This window comes from Hipposideros armiger, unplaced genomic scaffold, assembly GCF_001890085.2.
Source record: "Hipposideros armiger isolate ML-2016 unplaced genomic scaffold, ASM189008v1 scaffold_611, whole genome shotgun sequence".
Classification (NCBI taxonomy): domain Eukaryota; kingdom Metazoa; phylum Chordata; class Mammalia; order Chiroptera; family Hipposideridae; genus Hipposideros; species Hipposideros armiger.
The window spans coordinates 821339-846882 of NW_017731961.1; the positions used below are offsets into that span (position 1 = coordinate 821339).

The 25544-nt window shown below is 37.2% G+C and overlaps 1 protein-coding gene across 8 annotated transcripts in view; it reads right to left on the bottom strand.

Annotated features, from left to right (window-relative positions):
* Nucleotides 1-25544, bottom strand: part of RUNX1T1 (RUNX1 partner transcriptional co-repressor 1) — a 169052-nt gene that overhangs the window by 100239 nt on the left and 43269 nt on the right. The window contains exon 1 of one of the 8 annotated variants that reach the window (XM_019624983.1): nucleotides 25093-25264. The exons of the other annotated variants lie outside the window; for them this stretch is intronic. Coding sequence (XP_019480528.1) covers nucleotides 25093-25099 — 7 coding nt within the window. The 5' untranslated portion in view covers nucleotides 25100-25264. Of the gene's footprint in view, nucleotides 1-25092; nucleotides 25265-25544 lie in introns of those variants that run through there. 8 annotated transcript variants of the gene reach the window in all.

Below are 25544 nucleotides of genomic sequence, written 5' to 3' on the forward strand. Positions count from 1 at the left end.
CCTGAAACACTAACATATATAAAAGAAGAAATGGAGGGAAAAAATTATAGAATACCACCAAACTAAAATAACAAACAGAAACACAAGGAAAAAGAAAAATGGAGACACAGAACTACCAGAAAACAAAATATAAAATAGCTATAGGAAGTCCTCATATATCAATAATCACCTTAAATATAAATGGACTGAACACACCAATTAAAAAGCACAGAGTAGCGGCATAGATTAAAAAACAAAATCCAACTATTTGCTGCCTTCAGGAAACCTATTTCAGCTGCAAAGACAAACACAGACTGAAAGTGAAGGAGTGGAAGATGATACTCCAAGTAGATGGCATCCAGAGAAGAGCAGATGTAGCCATACTTATATCAGACAAAATAGATTTCAAGATATAAAAAGTAAAAAGAGACAAAGATGGATACTTTATAATGATAAGAGCAACAACACGTCATGAAGACATAACACTTAATATATATGCACCCAGCCTGGGAGCACCAAATTATATAAAGCAATTAATAACAGAAGTAAAGGGAGAAACTGATAAAAGTAAAGTTATAGTAAGGGACTTAGTATATACCCCATGGACAAGTATGGATATATCATCCAAGCAGAAAATCAATAAGGAAATATCAGCTTTAAATGACACATAAGTCCAAATGGACATAATTGGCATTTACAAAGCTTTTCACCCAGAACAGCAGAATATACATTTTTCTCTATTGTACATGGAACATTCACAAGGATAGATCATATGTTGGAGCACAAAACTCGTCTCAACAAATTTAAGAAGGCTGAAATCATACCAAGCAAATTATCTGATCACAACACTTTGCAAGTAGAAAGCAACTGCAAAAAGAACGCTAAGAAAACAACAAATATGTGGAGTTTAAACAACATGCTACTCAACAACCACTGGGTCAAAGAAGAAATAAAAGGAGATCAAAAGACACATGGAGATAAGTGAGAATGACAATGACATATCAAAAATCTTTAGATGCCACAAAAGTAATAATAAGAGAGAACTTTATAGCATTACAGGCCCACCTCAAGAAACAGGCAAATAGCCTAACATTTCACCTTAAAGAACTAGAAAAAGAAGAACAAATGAAGCCCAAAATCAATAGAAGGAAGGAAATAAAAATTAGAGGAGAATTAAACAAAACAGAAAAACAATAGAAAAAAAATCAATGCAACAAAGAGTTGGTTCTTTGAAAAGATAAATAAAATTGACAAACCTCTGGCTACTCACTAAAAAAACAAAAAAAAGAGAGAAAAGGCTCAAATAAACAAAATAAAAAATGAAAGAAGTTATAACAGACACCACAGAAATGCAAATGACTATACAAAAACACTATGAAAGGATATACACCACCAAATTCGATAACCTAGAAGAAACAGACAAGTTCTTCTTAGAAATATATAACCTTCCTAGACTGAATTCTGAAGACCTGGAAAATCTAAATAGACTGTTCAAAAGTAAAGACATGAAAACAGTCATAAAAAACCTCCCAAAAAACAAAAGTCCAGGACCAGATGACTTCAGTAGTGAATTCTATCAAACATTCAAAGAAAATTTAATATTATCATCCTCAAGCTCTTCCAAAAAAATTGAAGAAGAGGCAATACTTCCTAACTCATTTCACAAGGCCAACATTACCTTGATAACATAACCTGACAAGGACAATACAAAAAAAAAATTACAAACCAATATCTCTGATGACTATAGATGTAAAAATCCTAAAGAAAATAGCAAATCAAATACAACAACACATTAAGAAGATAATACATCATAATCAAATGGGGTGCAAGGATGGTTCAACATACACAAATCAATCAATGTGATACACCACACTAACAAAATAAAGGTCAAAATCATATGATCATATAAATAGAATGCAAAAAAAGCATTTGACAAGATACAACATCCATTTATGATTAAACAATCAATAAAATGGGTATAGAAGGAAAGTACCTCAATATAAAAATCATATATGACAAACTCTCAGCTATTATCATACTCAATGGTGAAAAACTAAAAGCTTTTCCTCGTAGATCAGGAACAAGACAAAAATGTTCACTTTCACCACTTTTTTTCAACATAGTACTGAAAGTCCTAGCCAGAGCAATCAGGCAAGAGAAGGAAATAAAAGTCATTCAAAGTGGGAATGAAGAGATAAAATTGTCACTTTTTGCAAATATGATTCTATATATAGAAAATCCTAAAGATTCCAACAAGAAAAACATTGAACAATAAACAAATACAGTAAAGTTGCAGGACACAAAATCAATGTACAAAAGTCCATTGCACTTCTATATACGAACAATGAAATATCAGAAAAAGAAATGAAGAAAACAATTCCACTTGAAAATGCAACAAAAAGAATAAAATACCTAGGAATAAACTTAACAAAGGAAGAGAAGGACCTATATACTAAAAACCGTAAGACATTATTGACAGAAATTGAAAAATATTCTGTGTTCATAGATTGGAAGAATCAACACAGTCAAAATGGCCATATTACCCAAAGCAATATATAGATTTAATGCAATCCCCATCAAAATCTCAATGGCGGGCTGGCCGAGTGGCGCGTTGGTTAAGAGCTGGCTTGGGACACCAGCTCTGAGCAGCAGGGCCCTGATTCAGATCCCACATGTGGGCCAGTGACACTGCCCTCTACAGCTAAGATGGTGAACAACAGCTCAACCTGGAGCTGGGCTGCCGTGAGTCGCAGGCGACAGTGTAGGCTGCAGCCCCTGCTGCAGTGGACTGCCATAAGCTACCGTGAGTGGCGGGCAGCTAGCATGAGCAGCCAGCAGCCACAGTGAGGGGCCGTCCAGAGACCGGCGACCAATCTGCCTCACCCGGGAAGAGCGCAATGATCACAATACCAACATGGGCCACTGAAGCGACGTCCTCCACAACTAGACTGAAGAACAAAAGGACAGCAACTTGTCTGTTCCTCTTCCCCGATTCCCCAATGCTGTTCCCCTTCCCAATTCCTCAATTAAAAAAAAAAAAAGGAAAAAGGAATAACAAATATTGGAAAGGATGTGGAAAAAAGGATCCTTCATACACTGCTGGTGGGAACGTAATTATGGAAAACAATATGGAAGTTCCTCAAAAAGTTAAGAATAGAGCTATCATATAATCCAGCAATCCTTCTCTGGTTATCTACCTACATATTTGTAAACCTGTACCCCTATGTTCACTGCAGCATTATTCCTGGTAGCCAAGACATAAAAACAACTTAAGTGTCCTTTGATGGATGATTGGATAAAGAAGATGTGGTACATACATACAATGGAATACTACTCAGCCACAAGAAAGGATGAAATACTGCCATTTTCAACAACATAGATGGATCTTGAAAGTATCATGTTAAGCAAAATAAGTGAGAAGGAAAAGGACAAAACCATATGATTTCACTCATACATGGGATATAAAACAGAAAATAAATGAACAAGCAAAACAAACAAACTCAGACATAGACAACAGAATGGTGGTTACCAGAGGGGCAGGGGTGTGGGAGGATGAAGAGGATAAAGGGGGTCAAATATACAGTGACAGAGGGAGATTAGAAAACAGATGGTAAGCACACAATGCAAATACACAGAAGATGTATTATAGAACTGTATATTCGAAATTTATATAATGTTATTAATCAATGTCACCCTGATAAATTTAACTTAAAAAAAAAGCCATTGGATAAAAATTGGGGTTGTGTTAATCTTGGAGACACTGCTTGACTCACTTCAATCCTCCAGCAAAATTATGATAACCTCACATCCTACTTAAGAGAACAAAGTGGTGTCATCAGGCTTAAATCCCCGCATCCTCAGGGCTTATGCACCCAAGTCTGGAGTTTCAGAAAAGGCAACTTGCACCTCCAGGGGCTTCACTCTACCCATCATTCCACTCTCTGCTTAGCTTGTCTGACTCTACCTGTTCCTTCCTAGAACTTAGGTATGTTCAAGTCTAAGAACGAACTCTTCCCTTCATGTAGATGACATTCCTTTCGTTCTTCCACTGCTGAACTTCTGAAGAGTAGACTACAGTGGCTCCGTCTACATCATTTCTTCCATTCACTTTACAGCTCATGACAAACAAGCTCCAACAGAGGTTAATGACAACTACTTTCCCTTCAGATGGCCAGATCTAAAAGGCACTTGACCCCTCCCAATTACTGGCCCCTCTGCAGCATTTCACACTGTAGACCTCTGTGAAACTCTTTGTCCCCTGACTTTAATGACACCTGACCTTCTGGTGCCCTGGTATCCCCCAGTGTTCTTTTCAAGGCTTTTTTTCTCTTTACACCATATACTTTCCTCCTGAGTGAGTCACTCCAAAGGTTTTAGCTATCACCAGTGATTTAGAATCAAGATTTCCAGTATACACATCTCTATTCAACAAACCTGTGATCAGCTCCCTATGGAATAGGGATATGGACTATCTTGGCAGTCATATACCAGATAAACCTGAAAGTTAATGCTTCAAAGTAAACTCATCTTCTCTTGATATATTATTCCCTATTCTGGTTGATGGCAACCAGTTGCCCAAATCAGAATTCAGAGTTATCCTAAACACCAATCCTACCTACTCTCTTGGCCCCACATCCAACTGATCACTAGCACCCTTTGGTTCTCTTTAGTTAGTTACCCTAGAGCCTTCCTCTTCCCCTCTTCCTCATTGGCACTGCCAACTATCTTACCTGGCCAACTGCCAATTTCATCTTCTTCAATTTACCCTCCACATTACTCCAAGAGTGATGTGAACATTCAAGCCCAACAATATTATTCCTCTGCTTAAAATGATATTAGCATTCAAACCCAACAATATCAACAATATCATTCCTCTGCTTAAAAGTATCCAGTGGCTTCCCTTCCTGCAATTTGCACCTCCAAGGTAGATGTCTATAGCTGTTACTTTCTCATACTGTAAGCTCCAGCACTGCTGGTTCATGCCTTAGTATTCCCACTTCATGTTCTTCCCTGTATTTGAAATGTCCTCTGACTACAATAAGCGTGTGCTCCTTCAAGACACAGAACAAATGACACCTTTTCCATGAAGTCTTCCCTAATTACCCCTGCTGCACATTCAAATTGGAGAGTGTTGATCTCTCCCCTTTTAAGCTCTACTTCATATATCTCTATTAGAGAACTTAGCATCATCTGTTACAATTGTTGTGTTTGCAGGTGTGTGTCCATGTGTTCTTATTATGTACACATAAACACAGACACATACATTCCTTAAAATGCTAGTCCTATGTCCTGTTGATTATTCAATCCCTGGATTCAGAGCAGTGCTTAGTACATAGCTGGTTTTGAATAAGTATTTTGCTGGAAAACTGCTATAAGTAAAAAACACTAGGATTTAGGACAACAAGGTAAAGAAAATTATCAAGTTTTAAAAAGAAAAACAAAGAAGGTGAGAAAGAAAACAGCACTGCTACATTAAACTCTGCTCTGAACCAACTGAGAGTTAAGGGGGTTTGGCTCTACTGTACTCCCCAAGCCCTCTGTTGCTTCCCATATCATAACACAACATTCATCTTATTATAGATATCTTTGTGTGTGTGCCTTCCTTGCTAGGGTAATATACCACTACCATTACTAACATTGTTAAAATATCTTAATAGTTATAGTTATTGATCATTTCCCAAGTGCCAGGTACTTGGCTAAATGCTTTACATATGTTAACTCATTTAATCTTTACAACAGGCCAATACTATTGTTATAAATATTACCATTTTACAGGTGAAAAAACTGAGCCTTAAAAAGATTAAGCATATTTGCCCATTGTCCCATAGCTAGTGAACAGGATTCAAAGCCAAGGAGTATGATCTCAGGGCCCCTGATCCTGATTTAACTGCTATACTATACTACTAATGAATAATCCACCACCAAATACGTAAGTAAAGGCCACCAGGGCTCTACGAAGGCATGGACCATATATGGCTTATTCACTACTTGGCATCTAGTAAATACTCAGTAAATATTTGTTGGCTGACTGGCTGGCTGAATGAAAGACTGCTTACAACTTTGGGCCTAAGTTGTTTGTTTTCTATAAAATGAAGGGGCAGGGGCTGGCAGAGTGGCTCAGTTAGTTAAGAGTGCAAACTCTGAGCCACAGGGTCACCGGTTCGATTCCCACATGGGCCCGTGAACTGTGCCCGAGCTGAGCTGCCGCTGATCTGCCAATAGGTGGAAGGATGACTCAGCTGGAGAGAGCATGTGCTCCCAACAACAAGGTTGCTGGTTTGACTCCCACATGGGATGGTGGGCTATGCCCACCTGCAGCTAAGATTGAACATAGCACCTTAAGCTGAGCTGCCTACGGGCAGCTGGATGGGTCAGTGGTTAGAGCATGTGCTCTTAGCAACAAGGTTTCTGGTTCAACTCCCGCATGGGATGGTGGGCTACGCTCACTCGCAACCAAGATTGAACACGGCACCTTGAGCTGAGCGGCTGCGAGCTGCTGATAGGCAGCCAGATGGCAACTGGACTTGGAGCTGAGCTAGCTGCGCCCTTCACAACTAAGATTGAATGACAACAACTTCGCTGTTCCCCTTCCCCAATTCCCCAATTCCCCAATATATCTTTAAAAATATAATAAATAAATAAAATAAAATGAAAGGGCTGTTCTTTTAAGATTTCTTTGAATTGTAAAAAGTCTATGGTTTTATTATACGAAGACAAAGTGCCTACTCCCTATGACATGATGATGGCATTGGGAAGAGTACAAACAGGTAACTAAGAGTGTAGGTTGGAGTTCAGCAGACCTTAAAGAGAATCCTAGATCTACCTCCTAACCTGGGCAAATTCCTTGCTTTCCGAACCTTCATTTCCTTACCTTAAAATACAGGTGGTCCTAGCAACTGCTTCAACTGGTGATTTTTGAGGACTAAATAAGAAAATATGAATGTGAAGCGCTTATACAATGCCTAGAACATACTCAAGTTAGTGCAGCTATTACTGCAACACTCAGAATCAGAGCCTAACTGATACATCACACACAAAGGAAAAGGTAAGCTTCTGCTCATGAAACAAACAAAGCTTTCTCATAGAAAGACTATGTCCTATTTCATTATTTTACTACCTTGAGCTATGATTTTGAAGTCAGCATGTGAGTTAGAAAAAAATGAGCAAACAGCTACATTTTCATTCAAAATTGTGGATCTTTTCTTATTCCTTTCTCCAGTGTCCCTACTTGCTCATAGCCAGAGAATGCACCCAGACTTCAATCTCTCCCATTTCTCATTTCTCGCACAAGAAAACATATTTCTTATTTGTTATAAAAAATGATGGATGAGTACAGAGAAAGAAGAATCTTTGTAAGGAGCAATCTTAATCCATGAAAATGTCTCAGATATCTTTGCTAACCTATCTGATTGTAGAGCACCCTGCCCCCACCCCATTCCTTCAAAAAAATAAAAGAAGTTTCCACCAAAAGTTAATTTTATTCAATTTAAAAGTTATTTTAAGAAAAGTGACATCTACTATCTAATATTAGCCAAAATATATTCAAATGTCCCTAAACCAAGTTTGTGAAATCCCTTCTATCCCAAAAAGAAACAGCTTTCTTCTCTGAGCCTCAGTATTAGCAACTAAGAAAAATCTACTAAAACAAACAAACAAAACTAGGTTATCACAAAACTGTAACAAATTTTATGAAAAGCTTCTATAATTCATTTTCATCATTAAACTTAATAAGTATATATAGATTTTAAAATTTTAATAATAAAATGAAAATTAACATGATTAGTTTATATTTTTATAACAAACATAAAATGTTATAGTAAACATAGCATATGTGAAATTTTTCACTCGTATTTTCCTTAGAATTTTGAGAAGACAATATTAAAAATCATAATACCTAAAATGGAATTTATCCCCAAATTTCTAAATTCTTTATTAGATAATGCTTATTTGTTTTATACAACTGCCAATTCTTACTACCCATGATAACAGGAGTCAGGAATGGCATAAATAGATCAAAACTCAGAAAAAGCTCATAGTAAATAATGTACCTTCTCTATTTGCTCTCAAAAATCCTCATGAACTCACATTAACTAATTTTAATTTTGTTTCATTGTTTTTGCTCCTTCTCTTATGCAGAAATTAATTAATAATATGGGCAAAAGAAAGGCAGCAGGAGAGAAAAGGTCAAAATCAATTCACTCTGAATAAATAGGCTATAACTGACAGTTTGCTATTTTCATATTTTGTGAATGAGAACACCAACGTGACTTCTGCAAGAGCTCACAGAAAGGCAGTTGTGGAGAAGTCAATGCCAGACTGGAACAGCCTCATGGGAAAACTGGCTAACCAGGACCAAAAGGGCATAAATCTGTTGTGTCTTGAGCTGTCATTTCAAGAGACAATAGAATGAATACTACGAAGAGGTGGGCTGAGTAACCAACCAGTGAACTCACGGTCCCATGGAAGGACCCCATTCTATTTCACATATCCAAGTCTGTAATATAAAAGCAGGCTTTGGATAAACCTAATGAGGTTTAGATAAACATTATTATTTTTATTATTATCACCACTACTACTACTTCACCAACCATTTATTGGGTGCCCATATGTATGAAACACTTTTCACGGTTTCATCTAATACTCAAGAGAACGAAATGAGCAAACTGAGGCACACAGAGCAAGTGAAAAGAGGCAGAGGAGGAAATCATACCCCATTGTTTTTAACTGTAAAGCCCAAGACCTGTATTATTCTCCATCAAGAAACCATGTTGGTTCAAATAAAGATACCAGGAGTCAACTAATTCCGCAGTGAGGAAGCGCTATACAGATTACAAGTAACAGAAAGTAGTAGTGAAATGTAGGGCCCAGACAGGGTATTCAGAAAGGAAAGGAGAAGGTATTCATATTTATGAGACGTGAACATAGCTCTGCTGATAACTAAAAGAAATGGAAACACTATTTCAAAAATATAGAAAATACATAAAAGTTATTTTCAAAATGGGAATTTATGCATGATCGCAACAAACCATAATTTAAATGCAATGAAATGTCAAAGCTTTGATAAACATTAATCTAGTATTTTCCATTTTCTCAAAATTGTCTACTCATTGTAGTAATGTACAATTTAATTTTTTCCACTTCGATTTCTATCTCAGGACTTAGAGTTCCTCACCCAATCTACCATCTCACAACTCCAACTATCTGCAGAATGGCTGCTATTATTACAAGTCTCACACTCAACATATTAGTGAGATGATCCTTTCCATACAACCACTTCTTCCTCCTAACTTTCTTATTTCCACTGAGGCAAAACCATCCCGCCAGTTACTCACACTCAAATCGTCAGCAGCATCCTTGATTCTGCTTCCTCCTTTCTCCTAAATAATAGCACGCATTCAATGAACTGCTATCTCATAGACGGCAACTCCTCAGAGCTTATAGATTCTTACCATGTTGATTTCGGCCCTCACTTTCTCTTGTAATTTCTTGCCAATGAATCTCCACTTCCCTGCCTCTCAATCTCCATGGCAATCATTAACTTTACATCTCCTGCCAGACTTCAAGTCCCTTCAGTGCTGGGACTACGTCCTCCTCTCTCTGAACCCACTGCAGTGCTTTGCACAAAGTCTTTCCCAGAGTCAGTACCTAAACATTTTTATATTAAAATGAATTCTCTCTACCATGCAGCCACTAAACTTCAGCTATACTTCGTGATGATGCCTACGAAGACACTAGGGCTCAGTTACTTTGAGATGGGGCAGCAACCTCATGGAGGTAAGAAATTTTAAGTGGGTCCAAGGAAATTATTCACATAATTAAACTGACATGATTGTGCTACACAGGGAAGTCTACACTATGGCCAGTGTTCTCCCAGAGGACACGAATGTTTCACCAATGCCTTATTTCCATTCCTATTTCATTTCAGACTGTTTCTGCCTTGAAAGAAGAAAGCAGTGACTTGCACTGCATAGTTGACTTCTCATATGCTAATGCAGGGGTTAGCAAACTTTTGAGACAGAAGAGCCCATCCTGTCCTTCACAACAATTTAAAAATTATTTGAGAGCCATAAAACAAATGAAATCACCATTATGTGAATAATATCCTTTAAAAATTTTATAAATGAAACTATGATAGTTTTATTTTCATTTTCAATTTTACTTCAGAGGCACATGTACGTACCCCAAGAGCCACATGTAGTGTAGTCGTGAGCTGCAGTTTGCCAACCCCTGCGCTAATGGATACTAGGGTGACTGGTACCAGCTTAACCACTTCAAAGGTACTAGGGAGGCTGACATGACAGGCCTTAACATGTATATTGCTTACTAAGAGAAATATGGAAGGAGGTTCAAAATCATAGCTTATAATAAGAGTCACAAATAATGTTCATTTATACAAACACATAATTTACACAGATTGTTAATATTACTCTAGGTTGATTACCTTAGGCAATCACCTGTTCCTTAGCATGACATACCTAAAATATCTATATGATGCATGGAATAATAAGTAATAGGAATACCCATGAGGCACACCTCAGATTAAGATACAGTTTAAATACCTGACATTTTGACATCATGCCGGAAACAATAGGAATAGCACGCCCAAGGTTCTGGGCAGAGGTTATCTGCAATGAGTGTTAAATCTCTTAGATAGGGAGGGCCTTAGAATGGCCTAAAAAGCCCTCCAGAATCAACACCTCATTCTCCCTGCCACCTCTGACTCTTATCTCCCAGTGCACCATCCTCTCTCAGGTCTAAGCCAGTCACTGAAATGATCTGGCTTCCTTCCTGTCCCTGAAATGATCCAGGCCACAACCCATCTTTATGTTATCGCCCCAACAAAGCCACATGGCTCCTTTGCTCACCTCCCTCAAAACTGCTCAAGTCCCTTCTCAAAGAGGCCCATCTCAATCATCCAAATTAAAACTGCAACCTGACCCCTTGCCCCAACAGCCCTAAAGACCCTCCTTTTCCTGCCCGTTTTTTTCCTAATTATCATCTTCTAATATACCACAGACTTCAGTTATATTTTATGTTTATTGTTTGCTCTTTTTTCCCTCACCCCCCACATACATTAGAACGTAAGTTCTATGAAGGTAAGGAATTGCACCTGCTTTATTCCCTCACATCCTCAGTGGCTAAAACAAGGCGTGCATGCACTAAGAGCTCAATCAAAACTTGCTGCATGACTGATTAAATGAATACATGAATCACATAGCTGTCATAATTGAGTTACAGGGTACTTTTTTGAGAAATTCATTACCCAAATTATGTATAAAACTGTGCTAATAGGCACTATGAATTTAAAAGGAATAAGAGACAGGAGTCCTTGACCTCGATTTGTGCCAAAATTGTCTCATGGGTTATATTAGGGCAAAGGATGTCACACCCACTTAATCTATTCATCAACTTTCTCTTATCTGCCACACACCTGCTTAAATGCAGAAGTTTACAATGGAAAGGAAACATGTCAGGATCTGAGCTCTGGGCAGCTTAGTCCTTTAAGTAAATTACTCAAATAATTCTTTTAAGTAAGACGACTGCATAAATTATCAAGAAGGACCAGATAAACAGTATAACCTGTGTACTCTCAATATATGCTAAGTAATAAAAAATTTTGCCAAATGTTTTAGCTCTCCAAATGAACCAATTCAACTGATATATTTTCAATAAACAATTAACTTTAAACGTAAACATTTACAATTAATATTGATTGCCTAAATGAACATTCAATAGTTTTTCAGACCTTTACGGACTTGGTTTTGACAAAATTTATGAGATGTGAGGAAATGACATCTAAGCCCTGTTCTCCCTTCAGTCTTTAATTGGGGCAAAAGTATGGCAGATCGTTATTAAGACACTGTGTTGTGCAATGTGACTTTAGGATGTCTGAAGCTTGCTATGAATTTCAATTCCTAGAAATACTATAACATGTTGCAAAACATGTTGTGGAAGAAAAGAGAGAGTAAGGAAGGGAAGAACTAAGGAAAGAGACAGACAGACAGACAGACAGACAGAGACAGACAAAACAAACCACACTTTTGACACCCAGCCTGGTCTTTTGAAGGTGAGATGTTCATTTTATATAAGGAGACTGTATGTAGTGCATCTTTAAATATGTTCTAAAAAAACAAGTTTTGAGCAGGTGGGGAGAGCTGTTTCCAGTATTGTAAAGCAAAAATCACATGGGAGAAATGGGTCAAAAAGAAAGGCCACATTTGCAAAGTAACTGAAAATGATAATAATCACAAACTGGATATTATCCAAGATGTAGTCATTGTGTTTAGTCAACAAGAGAGCAGAAATATAGTAGTGTAATTTTCAATATTCTATCATGTAAACTGCACAAATTAAAATGAGGAGGCATGGTACCTAGGTCAGATGTGGCACTGTTCCATGCAGGTTGCACACATGAGGCCCCCATCCTGCGAGACCCAACACAGATTAATAAGTGTACCTATCTAACCTGAGCAGCCTGGCTTTCCTTTCTCCTCTCTTTCTAAAGGAAAACAAATATAACATAAGCATCTGTATTTATGGCATCCTGCAGGTTACAATGAGAACGCACACGAGGTGCTGAACAGACAATATTTGGGATGGCCTACAGGGTTTCAGTGAGGCTATTTTTCAATGAGGTAACTATCCCCTCTGAACTTTCCTGAAGCCTTGCAAACCCATTACCTTTGAAAGATGCCACTGTTAAGAATCAACCTGATGCTTAACTAAGGAAAAAGATCAATCTTATGAGCCAACAGCCACAGCCTTATTCTGAACTATGCTGCCCATCTCTCCAATGTCTGTAGCTCTCCTACTTTCCTTCTCTCTTTCTTACATTCCAGCCAGAATACAGCGGCAGTACCTGTAACTCCTCTCACACAACGTGCAGATGGTAACATCTCTGTAAAGTTCTAGAGGACATTGAGAAACATTTCAAGAATCTCATTCAGGGCTGACAAAACTTGCTTGAATTACCCATATTAACTCTTCCTTCGCATTCCTTAAGCATCATTTGTTTTTCTGAATGTTCAGGAGAAAGTATTAAAAATAATCTACAAATTCAGGAGGAAAGACCTCTAGCCAAAAACAAATACAAAATTGTAAAAGTAGAAAACTAGTTTAAAAATAACTCAACTAAACCATATGCTCAATAAAGTTATGTCCAAGACAATAGTAACAGACCTCTCTATAGATATCCAACCACCAGCAACATCTACTCCTGCCCCCCATCCCACAACTGGTTAATCAACACAGTTACTGTTGTATGTATTAAAACTTTTTTCATAAAATACTTCATATAACCACAATTTTCAGTCCAATTCAGAAAGCAATTGACCTTCTCTTCCCCTCCAAAAAAATACGTGTATAGACAGTCATGGACTATATAACAACGTTTTGGTCACCAACAGACCACATTTACAAAAGTAAACCCATAAGACTATAAGAGAGCTGAAGAATTCCTGTTGCCTAGTAGCGTCATAAAGTCATGGCACAGCACATTACTCACATGCTTACGGTGATGCAGGTATAAACAAACCTATTGTACTGCCAGTCATATAAAACATAGCACACAAAATTATGTACAGTACATAAGGACAATAAACAATTAGTTCCTGGTGTATGTATTTACTATACTATACTAAAGTGAATGATAGAATTTTACTTGTAAAATAATTATCAAATGCACTGAGATACATTTTGTCTAAGAAGAAATTTTTAAAAATAATAATCCCAGATTGTTTCACGGGGCATGGATTTCACATACAATTCCTTGAGTTTTCTTCCTTAGGTAAAGATCAAAAGAAAGAGACTACAGATGCTGAGCACTACTACCATGCGATATTTTAACTGCATTTTATTAAGACAACAGTATCATAAAAGGATTCCCAACAAGATGCTGCCAACATTAAACATTCCTTGAAACCATCCATAATGTTTTATTATGATCAGTGTGTCAAAGTGGGCACTGTGCTGGGTCTTTTAAAAGAATTATCTCATTTAATTCTCACAACAATGCCATGGTTTTAGGTACTAATTTTCCCTTTCAACAGATGAGAAGACATAAACTAAAAAGGTTAAATAATTGCTCTAAGTCAAACATCAAACAAATGGCAAGGCTAGAATATAAGGAGACATTTTTCTGAGTCTAAAAATCCATGCTAATTCCAATTCAACAGTGTCTCAATGAATTTAAAAGCTCATCATCTTATTCCTTCAGCAGGGCATGATGCATAGAGGCTCAAGAATGAATTCCCAACTCCTATCAATGGGTTGGCCCCTGAACTTGGCTCAAAATACCTTTGAAAATGCCAATCATGTTCTTATCCCAGGGCCCTTGAACTTGCTATTCTTCTGCCACTAAATCTTCAGATCACTCAGGTCTCAGCAAAAATCTTCCCTCCTTAAAGGTCCTTGCTTAATAATCAATCTAAATGAGCACTCCACCCACCCTCTATCCTGTTTTTTAATTGTATTTATGCCTATCTGAAATTATCTTGCAGATATATGTTTCTTTGTTTATTGTCTCTTCCTATCTAAAATTTAAATGCCCTGAGAGGAGGGACTCACCAGTCTTGCTCACCACTGATTCCTCAACACCTACAACAGAGTCACACCCACGGTATGAGCTCAATAAATAAATATTTGTCAAATGGATGACTGAACTCTAGGTGCCATGGAGATGCATATATAATTAGATACAGGTCTCATCCTCAAAAAGTGTTCTATCTGTAAGGGGACAAATACACAAATAATTCACCAAGACAAAATGTTTTAGGGCCATAACTGTAATGACAAAGTACTATACGGTTTCAAAGCAGAACATTTTAAAAAATCATATACCAACATAATATTAAAAATCTACTTGTAATTTCATCAAGAAAAAAGGGAGGGAAATAAATTAATGGGGGAATAGGAGAGAAAACACAAACATACACACATTCTCTCTCACTAGTGTTATTCCGCAGACCAGATATACTCAATTCAGTCACGGCTTGAAAGATATAAATATCACTGAAATTCAAAAGCAGTTCTGAAAGAGAGGATGCCTCAATTGGTATGCAAGGGATGTTTCCTCCCTCTGAATACATTATGAACTTGCAGCATGCTAATATGCCATGCAATCATAAGCACCAGATGGGGCAGTAGGCAGTACATGTCCCATCAAACCTCAAGAAGATGTATTAATGTTCATGTTCTTTAAAAAAAAAAAAAATCCTTTGCCTGTGTCCCTAGACTTCCACATTTCTTAGCATTCAGTTACTTTCTCTCAAAGCACAGTCCTCCAGGGCTCCAGGGCTGCTCCTCTTCACCAGATGGTGCCAGGAATCATTTCAATCTATTTTATCACAGGAGGCAAAGGCCACAAAGCGTGTCAGACTACGCTTACTAAAGGCATACCAAGCACAAAAGAAAATAACAGAAGATACAGGAGACATAAGAAATAAATCTTCTCCAGGCATGACTAATAAAACATTTTTTAATTACACTGAATCCATACTTACGTTCAACACAGAGAAAAATAAAATACTTTTATACGTCTAACTTTCAAGACTACCTGATATTATTGTGAAATTGAATTCTACCCAAATATTCTCTAAATATGATCAGCTAAACTCACAAAGTTATGGATAATCAGAAGGCAGCCTCAAAATGAGGCAAGGTCATACCATAAATAAATGGTACCTGAGTGCACTGAAATAGACACACTTGTTTAAAAGTAACTATCAGAACAAATTAACATCCCAGGATTCAGGTTGAAATGCACCCTACCCCCTCTTAACTATCTCAAGTCAATTTAGTTGTAATGTGTGCGTATCTTAACATGCCATTAGAAACCAAGGCTTTGAACAAATACCTGATTTGTAATTTCTTAAGCATTACTTTTCTCAAGTCCATCATTTAAAATAAATTGCCTTGATTTCCACTCATCTAGGACATCTACTGGTTTATTTATGATCAAAAAAGGGGTATTTTCTCTAGAATATACAAGGAGACAAAAATTATAATTTACAACAGTGATTCTTAAATTTGGACATGCTCCAGAATCCCATGAGAGTTCATTCAAACATAGATTGCTGGGCCCACCCCCAGAGTTTCTGATTCAGTAGGTTTGAGGTAGGGCAGATAATGTATATTTCCAATAAGTTCCCAGGTGGTGTGATTGCTGCTGGTCCATGGACCCCACTTTGAGAATCACTTACTGACATCATTGTGTACCATGTTTCCAAAGTGCTCCACTGACCCTTGGAAAGTCTGTGGAATCTGTGCAGGATATCAGCAATACCCTTGTAAAAACAGAATCTCTACTCAGTTGAAAGCTGACCCATCTATGACTTTATAAAAGGCACGAATTAAAAAAAATGCTTACAAAATATTGTCAAATTAGCAAGATTATTCAAGGTATACTATGTAATCATATTCTCAAAGGCATGAGGTCCATCTCAATGTAAATGTTAAAATAAATACAAGAGGGCAAAATATTTAAAGAAAGCTGCATGAATATAACAATATGTTTTTCAAGAAAAGATATATTAGGTGCTAAATGAATTATCCCAGCAATCTCTCTGGAGTCTTCAGAATAAATTTAATCACCATATCAAATTGCTAGTCATCTAAGATTACTGGTAGAAGAAACTGTTGGCTGAATTTACTGTGTAACTGAAAAGATAAAAATATTTCACTAATGTTTGTCTTTTGCTAGAATCTTAGTATGTCTGCTGGAAGACTGAAACCTCACACCCAACCTCCCAAACTACATGCAAGTGGTCAGGAAAAGGAAGAAAGAGCTAATTTCCGCAAATATTGTGCATGACTGTCAAAAGCCCTTCACTTTGTTTCTGACTTCAGTAATAATTGTGCCAGAAGCGGTTTTTTTTCTAAAGTGTTTTATACTTTCAATTTTTAACTGTTGTTTTATACTTTTAATAAATATGATCATGGTAAATTATCAGGTTTATAATACATTCAATTTTAACTAATGTGCAGCTAACCACCAATAAAGCTGTATGGCCAAAAAATAAAGCATTATTTTTCCTTAACTCTGAATGAAAATGCTTGACTCTTTAATACTATTTACCAAACATTTTATAAGATTCAATTCTTAATGTTTCTCTCATCATTAACACACTTTGTGCCTTATTTCTTTCCTTTAACATCTCTGTGAATCCCCAGTCCACCTCTCATCCACTTACTTATTCATTAAACAAACATTTGCTCATTGCCTAGCATATGCCAAGCTCATAGGTAGCCTAGAACGAAATTATTAGAACTAGGAAATCAAGATCTTAATGTAAATGGCAGCTTTATCAAGAAGAGTTGATGGCACTTAAAATGTTTATTTTAAAGAAAGAAGAGTCTGTATCTTGGGATCCACAAAAGGTTAGACAGAATTCAGCCCTAGTAACAAACCCTACCATGAGACATGAAAAGCAGTAAGGAGAAAAGCCTGAGTCACCTAAGCCAATGTCACAAATTAAAAGTGCCACTTATTAATGTCATGGGAAAAAAACCACGATGGGTTTTCAGCATACGCTTTGTTATTTTATTTACCATTCTAAGTTTGGTTACCTGGTTTCCAGGTTAGCAAAGGGTGGGCACATAATAGAAAAGGGGTGGGCAGGGGACAAAAAGATAAAAATCCTATCAAGTGTAGACAAAACTCAGAAAATCCCATCAAATGTACACAAAACTCACCAAGCAAAACAGTCTAGAGCCCTTTTGTGTGGTTCAAACACTGTCCCCTATTTTTAAGTCCAGAGAACATCACTGTCTGCCTTTAATAATTACCACTTGCATAAAACTGTTTTTAGGGACATACAGCAAGCAGGTTTACAAATCATTATTACCACCATTGCGTGAAGTAAAAGTCAGCTAGGCAGAATAATTGTCTCTAAGACAAAGAAAGTGAAGCTCAAACAGACAGTAAAATGACTTGTTCCTGGTCTGACCACTAAGTGGAAGAACCTTGATTCACACACAAGAATTGACATTCTCAATGCCCTGTGCTTTTTGATAGATGGCCTCATAAAACACAATACATTAAGTGTTTACAACATAAGCCCAAGTCAAAAAGCAAAAGATAAAACATGTTCAGCACAAACTGATCAAGAATATAGGTAAGTATGAAGACCATGGCCATTCAAAATCATTGATCAGTAAGTACAAAAATTTTAAACCAGTAAACAGAAGTAATGTTGTGGCTTAAAGAGATAATCTTCTGCTCTCTGGAAAACACTAGAAAATGGTTTAATTTTCCTAGAGGTTTTGGTAAAAAGTGCATCAACATCACACTGATATGGTACCAAATGCTTTACCCCCAGAATATATGAACAAAATGTAAAGATGAAAAACAAATAGAAAGACATTCCTCTATATGGCAAATAGTTAAATAACAACAGGTATCTCTTGCTTTCAACAAAGTTCTTTAGAAAGACTACCAAATGTAAAAAATAGAAAAAGAAAGTTGTGAAAGCCTGATCACATCTATATTTACCAATTTTTTTTTTTTGCTATTTCATGTTCAGCAAGCAAATACTGGTATATAAGAGAATGCCCATGTAACTAAGAAGTTGGGTTTTGCCTCTGATTTCTGTCACTCTGTATTTTATAAACCAATGATCAGGAATAAAATCTAGAAAAAAATTAAGTGCTTTATAAGGACAAAAATCTTCATTTTGATTCCTTTAATATTTTCCTGTCTCTAGGCTGTAAAAATACAGCTAATGCTAGAGCAAAAAGGAAGAAGAAAATAAATGCTAACAGGCCTTTCAAATGAAGTGTTCCCATAAATGCCTAGTTTATAAGTTAAAATATAACTATAATAAAGAGGAAGCAATGCCCATCTCAGAGGGTAAGTGTCAAAATCAAGGCCTTTCTTCATTCCAGTCATTTCCTTGTCAGGACACATGTTAAGCATCTCAAATGCAAGAATATATAAATTGTTACCACAGGTTCCTCAAATTGTATTATGTATTTTCCTCCCAGTAACCCGAGAATCATTAAAGCAAACAAGTCCTGTGGAAGGCAGTGAAACTAAATCATGCAAAGTTCAAATGTAAAGTAATGATATGATCAGCAGAGCAACTGTCTTTCTCAAAGTTCCAAATAAATTAGCACCCCAATAAAATCATCCCAGATTATTAAGAATGCTCTCTTTATTTTGTAAAACTCTTTCAAACTCTTGTTAAAGCCATAAACACGTGATAAAGACACTCTCTAATATCCTTTCTTCCTAAAGCGCATTTCTGCCTATCTAATTACATAGCTCTTAAAGCCAAACTCTTTACAGTATCATGTTCTCATTGGTACTTTCAAATTTATTGTCTTGCATGAGCATCAAGTACACTGTATGATGTTAACAAACCACACAGAATTAAAAGAATCCCTCAAATAAGGGCCAGCCGAGTGGCTCAGTTGGTTAAGGGTTCGCTCAAGAGTATGAGCTCTGAGCAACAGCGGTTCGAGTCCCGGCCCGAGCTCAGCTGCCAACAGGTGGCAGGATGGCTCAGCTTAAAAAAAAAAAAATCCCTCTAATGAAGTAAGACTTTACAGACTGCATTATCACTTAGTCTTTAAAAGCATATGTGAAAAACAGAAGTGAAATCTTTCAAAGAAAGCATCCTACAATTTTAAAAAATCAATTGCTTTTTTTGGAGGGGGAGGGGCACGGTGAAAAAAGATACCTGCTTTCCTACAGCATACTCATCTTAGGAAACACTATGTCTGCATGCCTAGAACCTCCTGGGGCATAGGTACCAAGCAGTCTCTCTACCAAGACACATGATATTTTTTAACCACACAATGTTTAACAATTTTGCCTGCCAATGTGTTGAATATATCATCTGCTTTCCAATTTTCTACTAATTCAAAACATAGAAAATCATCCATCTGAGCTTCTGATCAACAAGAGATAGCCAGGATTATGACATTCCAAATGTCTAAAAAAGTGATGTTTTAACTCCTATAGCTTTGTCCGGGAGTAAATTTACGATTTCTATTGGGCTTTTCAAAATAATGACATTAGCCCCCTGATGCCTATTACTCCCATTGTAGTCTTTCAAGAGGAGTAAGAATACACAGAGAAATGCCCACCATCCTAAACTGTTTTATCCAAGATCATTCTTGATGATGAAGGCTAATCATGAAGAATTATATTTTTATTTTTCAGCAAAGAGAAATCTGCCTTTCATACTACTGTACTTCAAATTCAAACATCCTTCTTTAAATATTTCCACCTAGCTTCTATTACAAAATACCCTCTCCTCAAGCTGCAGCATAACTCACCCCTCCTCAAACAGGAAAGAAAACAAACAAAAAAAGAAATCCAAAATCAGCAGACAGACCAAAGAATCCCATCTCTGCCATTGAACTGTATCTATGTGTCTTTGGGCAAAATGCTTAACTTGATCTGATCTTCAGGTTTCAAATGGATCACATGGTCACAGAAAACATTTGCAGAGCTGTAGTGAGAATTAGAAAGTATAAAAGGTGCCTAGCCTGGGGTCTGGCACACATAGGCTTTCAATAAAATGCTCTTCTTACTATACTATCAGAGATTTGTTCTGTTTGGAGATTATAGTTATATATTCCCTTTGAGATTAAAGAGTATCTCCTGATTTCTTTGATTAGAACTCTATGGCTTGAAAAACATAATTAAGCTAGACATTCTCAGAAAGTACATTTACATTAATATTAATTAATGCAAACAGCTGTTTGAGAAAGCCAGCCAGATAAACCTGCTTCTTGGTCAGGTGTGAAATCCTATTGTTCTCAAGGTATTTGTCATTTCAATTAATGACTTATTTCACTAGATATGGTTAGCTACCAAAGAACTGCACCGCACACAAAGAAATTGCTTTTGAGAAATACTATACCCACTGCCACACAAATTAAAATTTAATAAACAAAATGAATGTCGTGTCCTCAGTATAAGAACAACAAAATAAAAAATGTTAAGTTGTGTTATCGGAAATCCAATCTGGAGCAAGTGGGAGAAAGGCAAGGCTTTCTAATATGCAGTAGGTTGGCCCATTGTCCTCCCCCTGTGTCCTTGACGCCTAATCCAGTTAGGTGCTACTTCACCCCTGGGTTCCTTTACTGTCTCCAGGCTGAAGCTCATATTACTCTGTATAATTACTATTTACTTCTCTGCCTGAAGCAATAGAACTCAAAACTCCTTGAGGGCCTGGAGGGACTGACTGAATCACAGTTATCTGTTCCTTGGAACATTTTCAGCAACCTACAAATGTCTACTTCAGTACCTGAATTTCCTTATTACGGTAATCTTTCAGTTGTCATAGCCTTACATTATTCTATCTGCTTAAACTCTGGTAATTAACCACATTGAGGATCTCTAATTTCCAAACGATTATAAGATAAATTTGATGGCACACCTTTGCCACAGGCTAAGTGATTACTGCTACAGAATTTTCCCCTATATAGCTTTGTAGTCCTGGTGGAGGAGTAGAGAAAGCATATGGTAAAAGCAATCCAGGGTGGAACATAAAAGACAACATAGTGAGACTGACTAACACGGTAATGTGACTTAATGTGTATACGAGATTTAGAAGTGGATTGGTAAAGAAGGTGAGCTGGGAAAAATTTCTCACTTTAATAAACCACCTGAGCAAGTCACTAAAATTCGAGGAGCTTCAGTTTCAACATCTGTAAACTGAAGGTGCTTGCAAGATCAACCTTCCTGCTCTAAAAGGTATTTGCTCCTCTAATGATTCAGAAGGCTGTTCAGAATATTATAATTACAGCATCTTCTTTGCAAACATTGACTATCAGTGGTGATGAGATGATTTATAAACATTTCTACACTATATAATGCCCACTACGTGAATGTTTACTCTTAAGAAATAAAAATAAACTAGTTGTTTTATGAAAATTTCACAAATTATCACCCTCCTCTCCTCCCCCCAAAAGATTAGACGCTTACTTTTTACAATAGATCATTAACTACACAGGAAGATGCCTTGTGAAAGTTTCCACATATTACTTAAAATATAGAACGAAAAAGTCAAGTACTCAGAAATATTAACAGAAAATAATTTTAAAAGAAAAAGGGAAAAGGTGCTGGGGTTTGAAGAGAAGTTAGAAATTCAAATTGTCTGCTACAAAGAAGTTATGTCTACACAATCTGCATTTATAATTGGATATTTACAGCTGATACAGTTTTCTTTTAATAGCTGGCAGGAGGTTTGTTTGATACAACAAAGAATTAGCCTAACACAATGGCAAACCAACTCCCAAGGTAGAACAGAGTGACAGTGAATGCACTATTATGTTTTTTGTTCTTCTATAAGAGCATTTAGATGCGTCCATTTAAAAAAAAATAACCAGGTGCATTATCCAAATATTCAGTTACTAGGGACACTAACAGTTGTCTGTCCATGGCAATTTCATTGCTGCTTTTTACACAAATCATCACTTGCAAGCACTGATGTTAAAAACAGAAAAACAGTCTAGTACACAGTGGCTATAAATGCCAAATCAATTTTCAGCAGATAATAAAGTCCATGTTTTACAATCAGCAATGCACTGTTTTACTACCCAAAAATGTAAGCTAATAATATATAGCTCTACTAAATGGAAAATGCAGATATGCTGTTAAAAAACAGGCCGGCTGTGAGAGGATGGATCATTTCTGCAGGGACCTTCTTAAAGCTATGTGTAAGTGTTTTGAAAATATCACATGATGTGGCCATGTGTTAAAAATTACAGCCAGTTAAGTTCTCTGCTAAGAAAAATATGTGGGCAATTTATGAAATGCACTCCAGGATGGAGATGTCTTAAGTAAAACCAGATTTTGAAAACAAACCCTTTTTTTTTTTTTTTGAAACTTGAACTTAAAAAAAGTTCCATGCACATCTGGAGAGCAGAACCATTGAGAAAGGGTGGTCTGACCTAATACTAACCATCTTCTGAAAGAATAGCACTATTTCTGGGCTACACGGACTGTGTTCACTTATTGTCCTTTTAAGGAAACAGTCCGGAAAGCATTTTGTAGGTCAACATATGTTCTTTGATAATATCATACAAAGATTGATAAAAATATAAATGTTTCAGAAAGCTTGGAATCATCTCCTCCTAAAACAATATAATGCCCAAGGTCTCCCAGCCTTCTCATAAGAAAACATTTTCCTTTTCTTAAGCACAAGTATCTAGTTGTTACAAAGTAACAGGCAGTGAAATGATATTTCCTTATACTGAGTTAAATCATCAAAATAGTTTAATCTATTTTTTTAAAGCATGTGTGGCCTCCATTGACTTTTCATAGTTCATTTTTGTAACAGTATGCTAAAGGGTGGGTGTTTTTTTTGGTAACTGAAATAGTTCTAGAAACCCCTAAAGACTTTTGTACCTACCCACCCCCATAGATGGGTATGTCTTTGAATAAATTCAGCTTGTGCATATCTGTTTCCAGGGATCCCCATTTTTATGAAAAAGGTCCCAGATCTGGGAATTGTTAATTCAAGGTTGATACAACTAGGAACCAGTTCTAACACCTGACAACCAAAAAGGGAGGGGTAGGAGGGGGAGAAGAAGAAAAACTAGAAATGTTAATATATAAATATGTAGTCAAACAAAAAAAATAACAATGACAATATCAGATTACCTGAAACATATCCTTTTCATCTTCTACACATAATGTCTTATTTAAAAATATAAAGTCTGCCCAGATGGTTAAAATTGTCCATTAATATAAGTACATATTTATGGACTAAAATATGCTAAAAACATATTAAGAGGTAGACCATCCAATAGTAGATTTTTAAAAGTGCAGATGAATGTCAAAAATAGCCAAGTGTCAGATCTGTTCAAATATCTCCATTCCGGCACATGCTCATATTTGCAGCTGTTAATATATTCTCTGCATCCAAGTACAAGGTTTTCTAACCCAGTTGATGAGAGAGACAGAGACAGAGACAGAGAGAGAGAGAGAGAGAGAGAGAGAGAGAGAGAGAGAGAGAGAGAGAAATGCTGCCCACACTTCAGGCTACTGCTTTAGAAGCAGTCAGATATTAACGACTTACCAATAAAACGAACGTATCAATGATTTGAAAACCTTAAATATAGTTCAATGCATTTTAAATAAGGATGCTTTGAAGATTAATTTATAATCATGTAATTAGTTAGGGGTAGCAAGGGTCCTAACTAATCTCTTTCCCCTATTATCATTCACAACTGTGGTTGCAGAAAACTGGCAGATAATGTTTTAAAACACCATCTGTGAGGTGTACAAACTCTGTGACCAAGCAGAGCTTCTTCTGCCTGTCCTACCCAAATAGTCCGCACGATTCAGCCAGCTGGAGGGTCTCTATCTGCCCTGTCTTTTCTATCAGGAGAGAGACTGCTCAAAGTAGGCACAGTGTAACCCAGACAGTGCCTGAGCCTGGCAGAAACAACCCTTTCCCCATCAGGCTTCTCCCAAGCTTCTTTTTCCATAAGCAGAGCCTTCACTGGCAATGATCACAGGAACACGCTAGGCTCCAAAGATAATATTTTAAGAGGAAATTGACATACACTAAATTTCCAGAACCACAACAGCTTCAGTAATTCAGCAGACTTCGTATTTTTAGTTAGCCGATTTTAATTATTTGCCTGATGACATCTAAGGACTGTGATTTAGGGCAAGACTGGTATTATTTGTAGTTCCAAAGCTTTCTTCACTTTCTCTGACATAAACAGCTTTTTAAAGAGACTTTCTACCAGGGTTATGCCATAGTCTGAGAACTCTCTCCACAGATGAAATTTCCAGGATACAAGGTACAGATGACAATCACAAAATCCAGAACGGAAACGATACTTCTTACTTGAGCTAAATTCCTCAAATAAATTGCTCTGGCAAACATATGTGGCTAGTTTCTCCTCAGCTTTTAAAACACACCTCCCAAATTTTAAAAGGAAGGACTCCATACCCTATACTCCTGTATCTAGATCTTGATGGCTCTCTACGCCACCCTCCACACAGCACCTCTGTCACCCCCAGCCTCCGCCTGTCCACAGAAAGCACAGCATGCCATGGAGCAGAAGGTATTATCTATGGCTAACAAAAAGTAAGCTTTCTTCGTGTCAAAATCCGAGAGAGAACGTGGAGCAGGGGTAACTCACCAGGCATCCTTGAATGCGTCCCCACAGAAAGTGGCTGTCTCCTAGAAGCAAGCGCAGTCAGAGCTCATGCCTCCTGTTCTGGAATGAGCACCGGCAGAGAGAGGAGGGCCATCAGAAGGGGCTGGGGAGGCATAGCCTGAGGCAGGGTGCTGGGCGCGTGCGCCTGCCAGGCAAAGACAGATGGAGAGCTGACACTCCGAATTGCACTTGGAGCAGAAATGTGGCTGATGACAGCAGCACATGTGGCCTTGAACCCAGCCCCGTCTCTTCAGGCAGAACAATGACAGGGATGTGTGTGCAAAGTATCACAACCGTGGCCTCCCCTTACCCACTCTACCTCTCTCTCGGCAAGTTCCAGAGCACCAAAGAACAGAAAGTAAAAAGCAGAATGATAAGCTAAATGCTGAATAATTCATTCACCATCCCCCTCATCCAGTTACAAGTTAACCCTT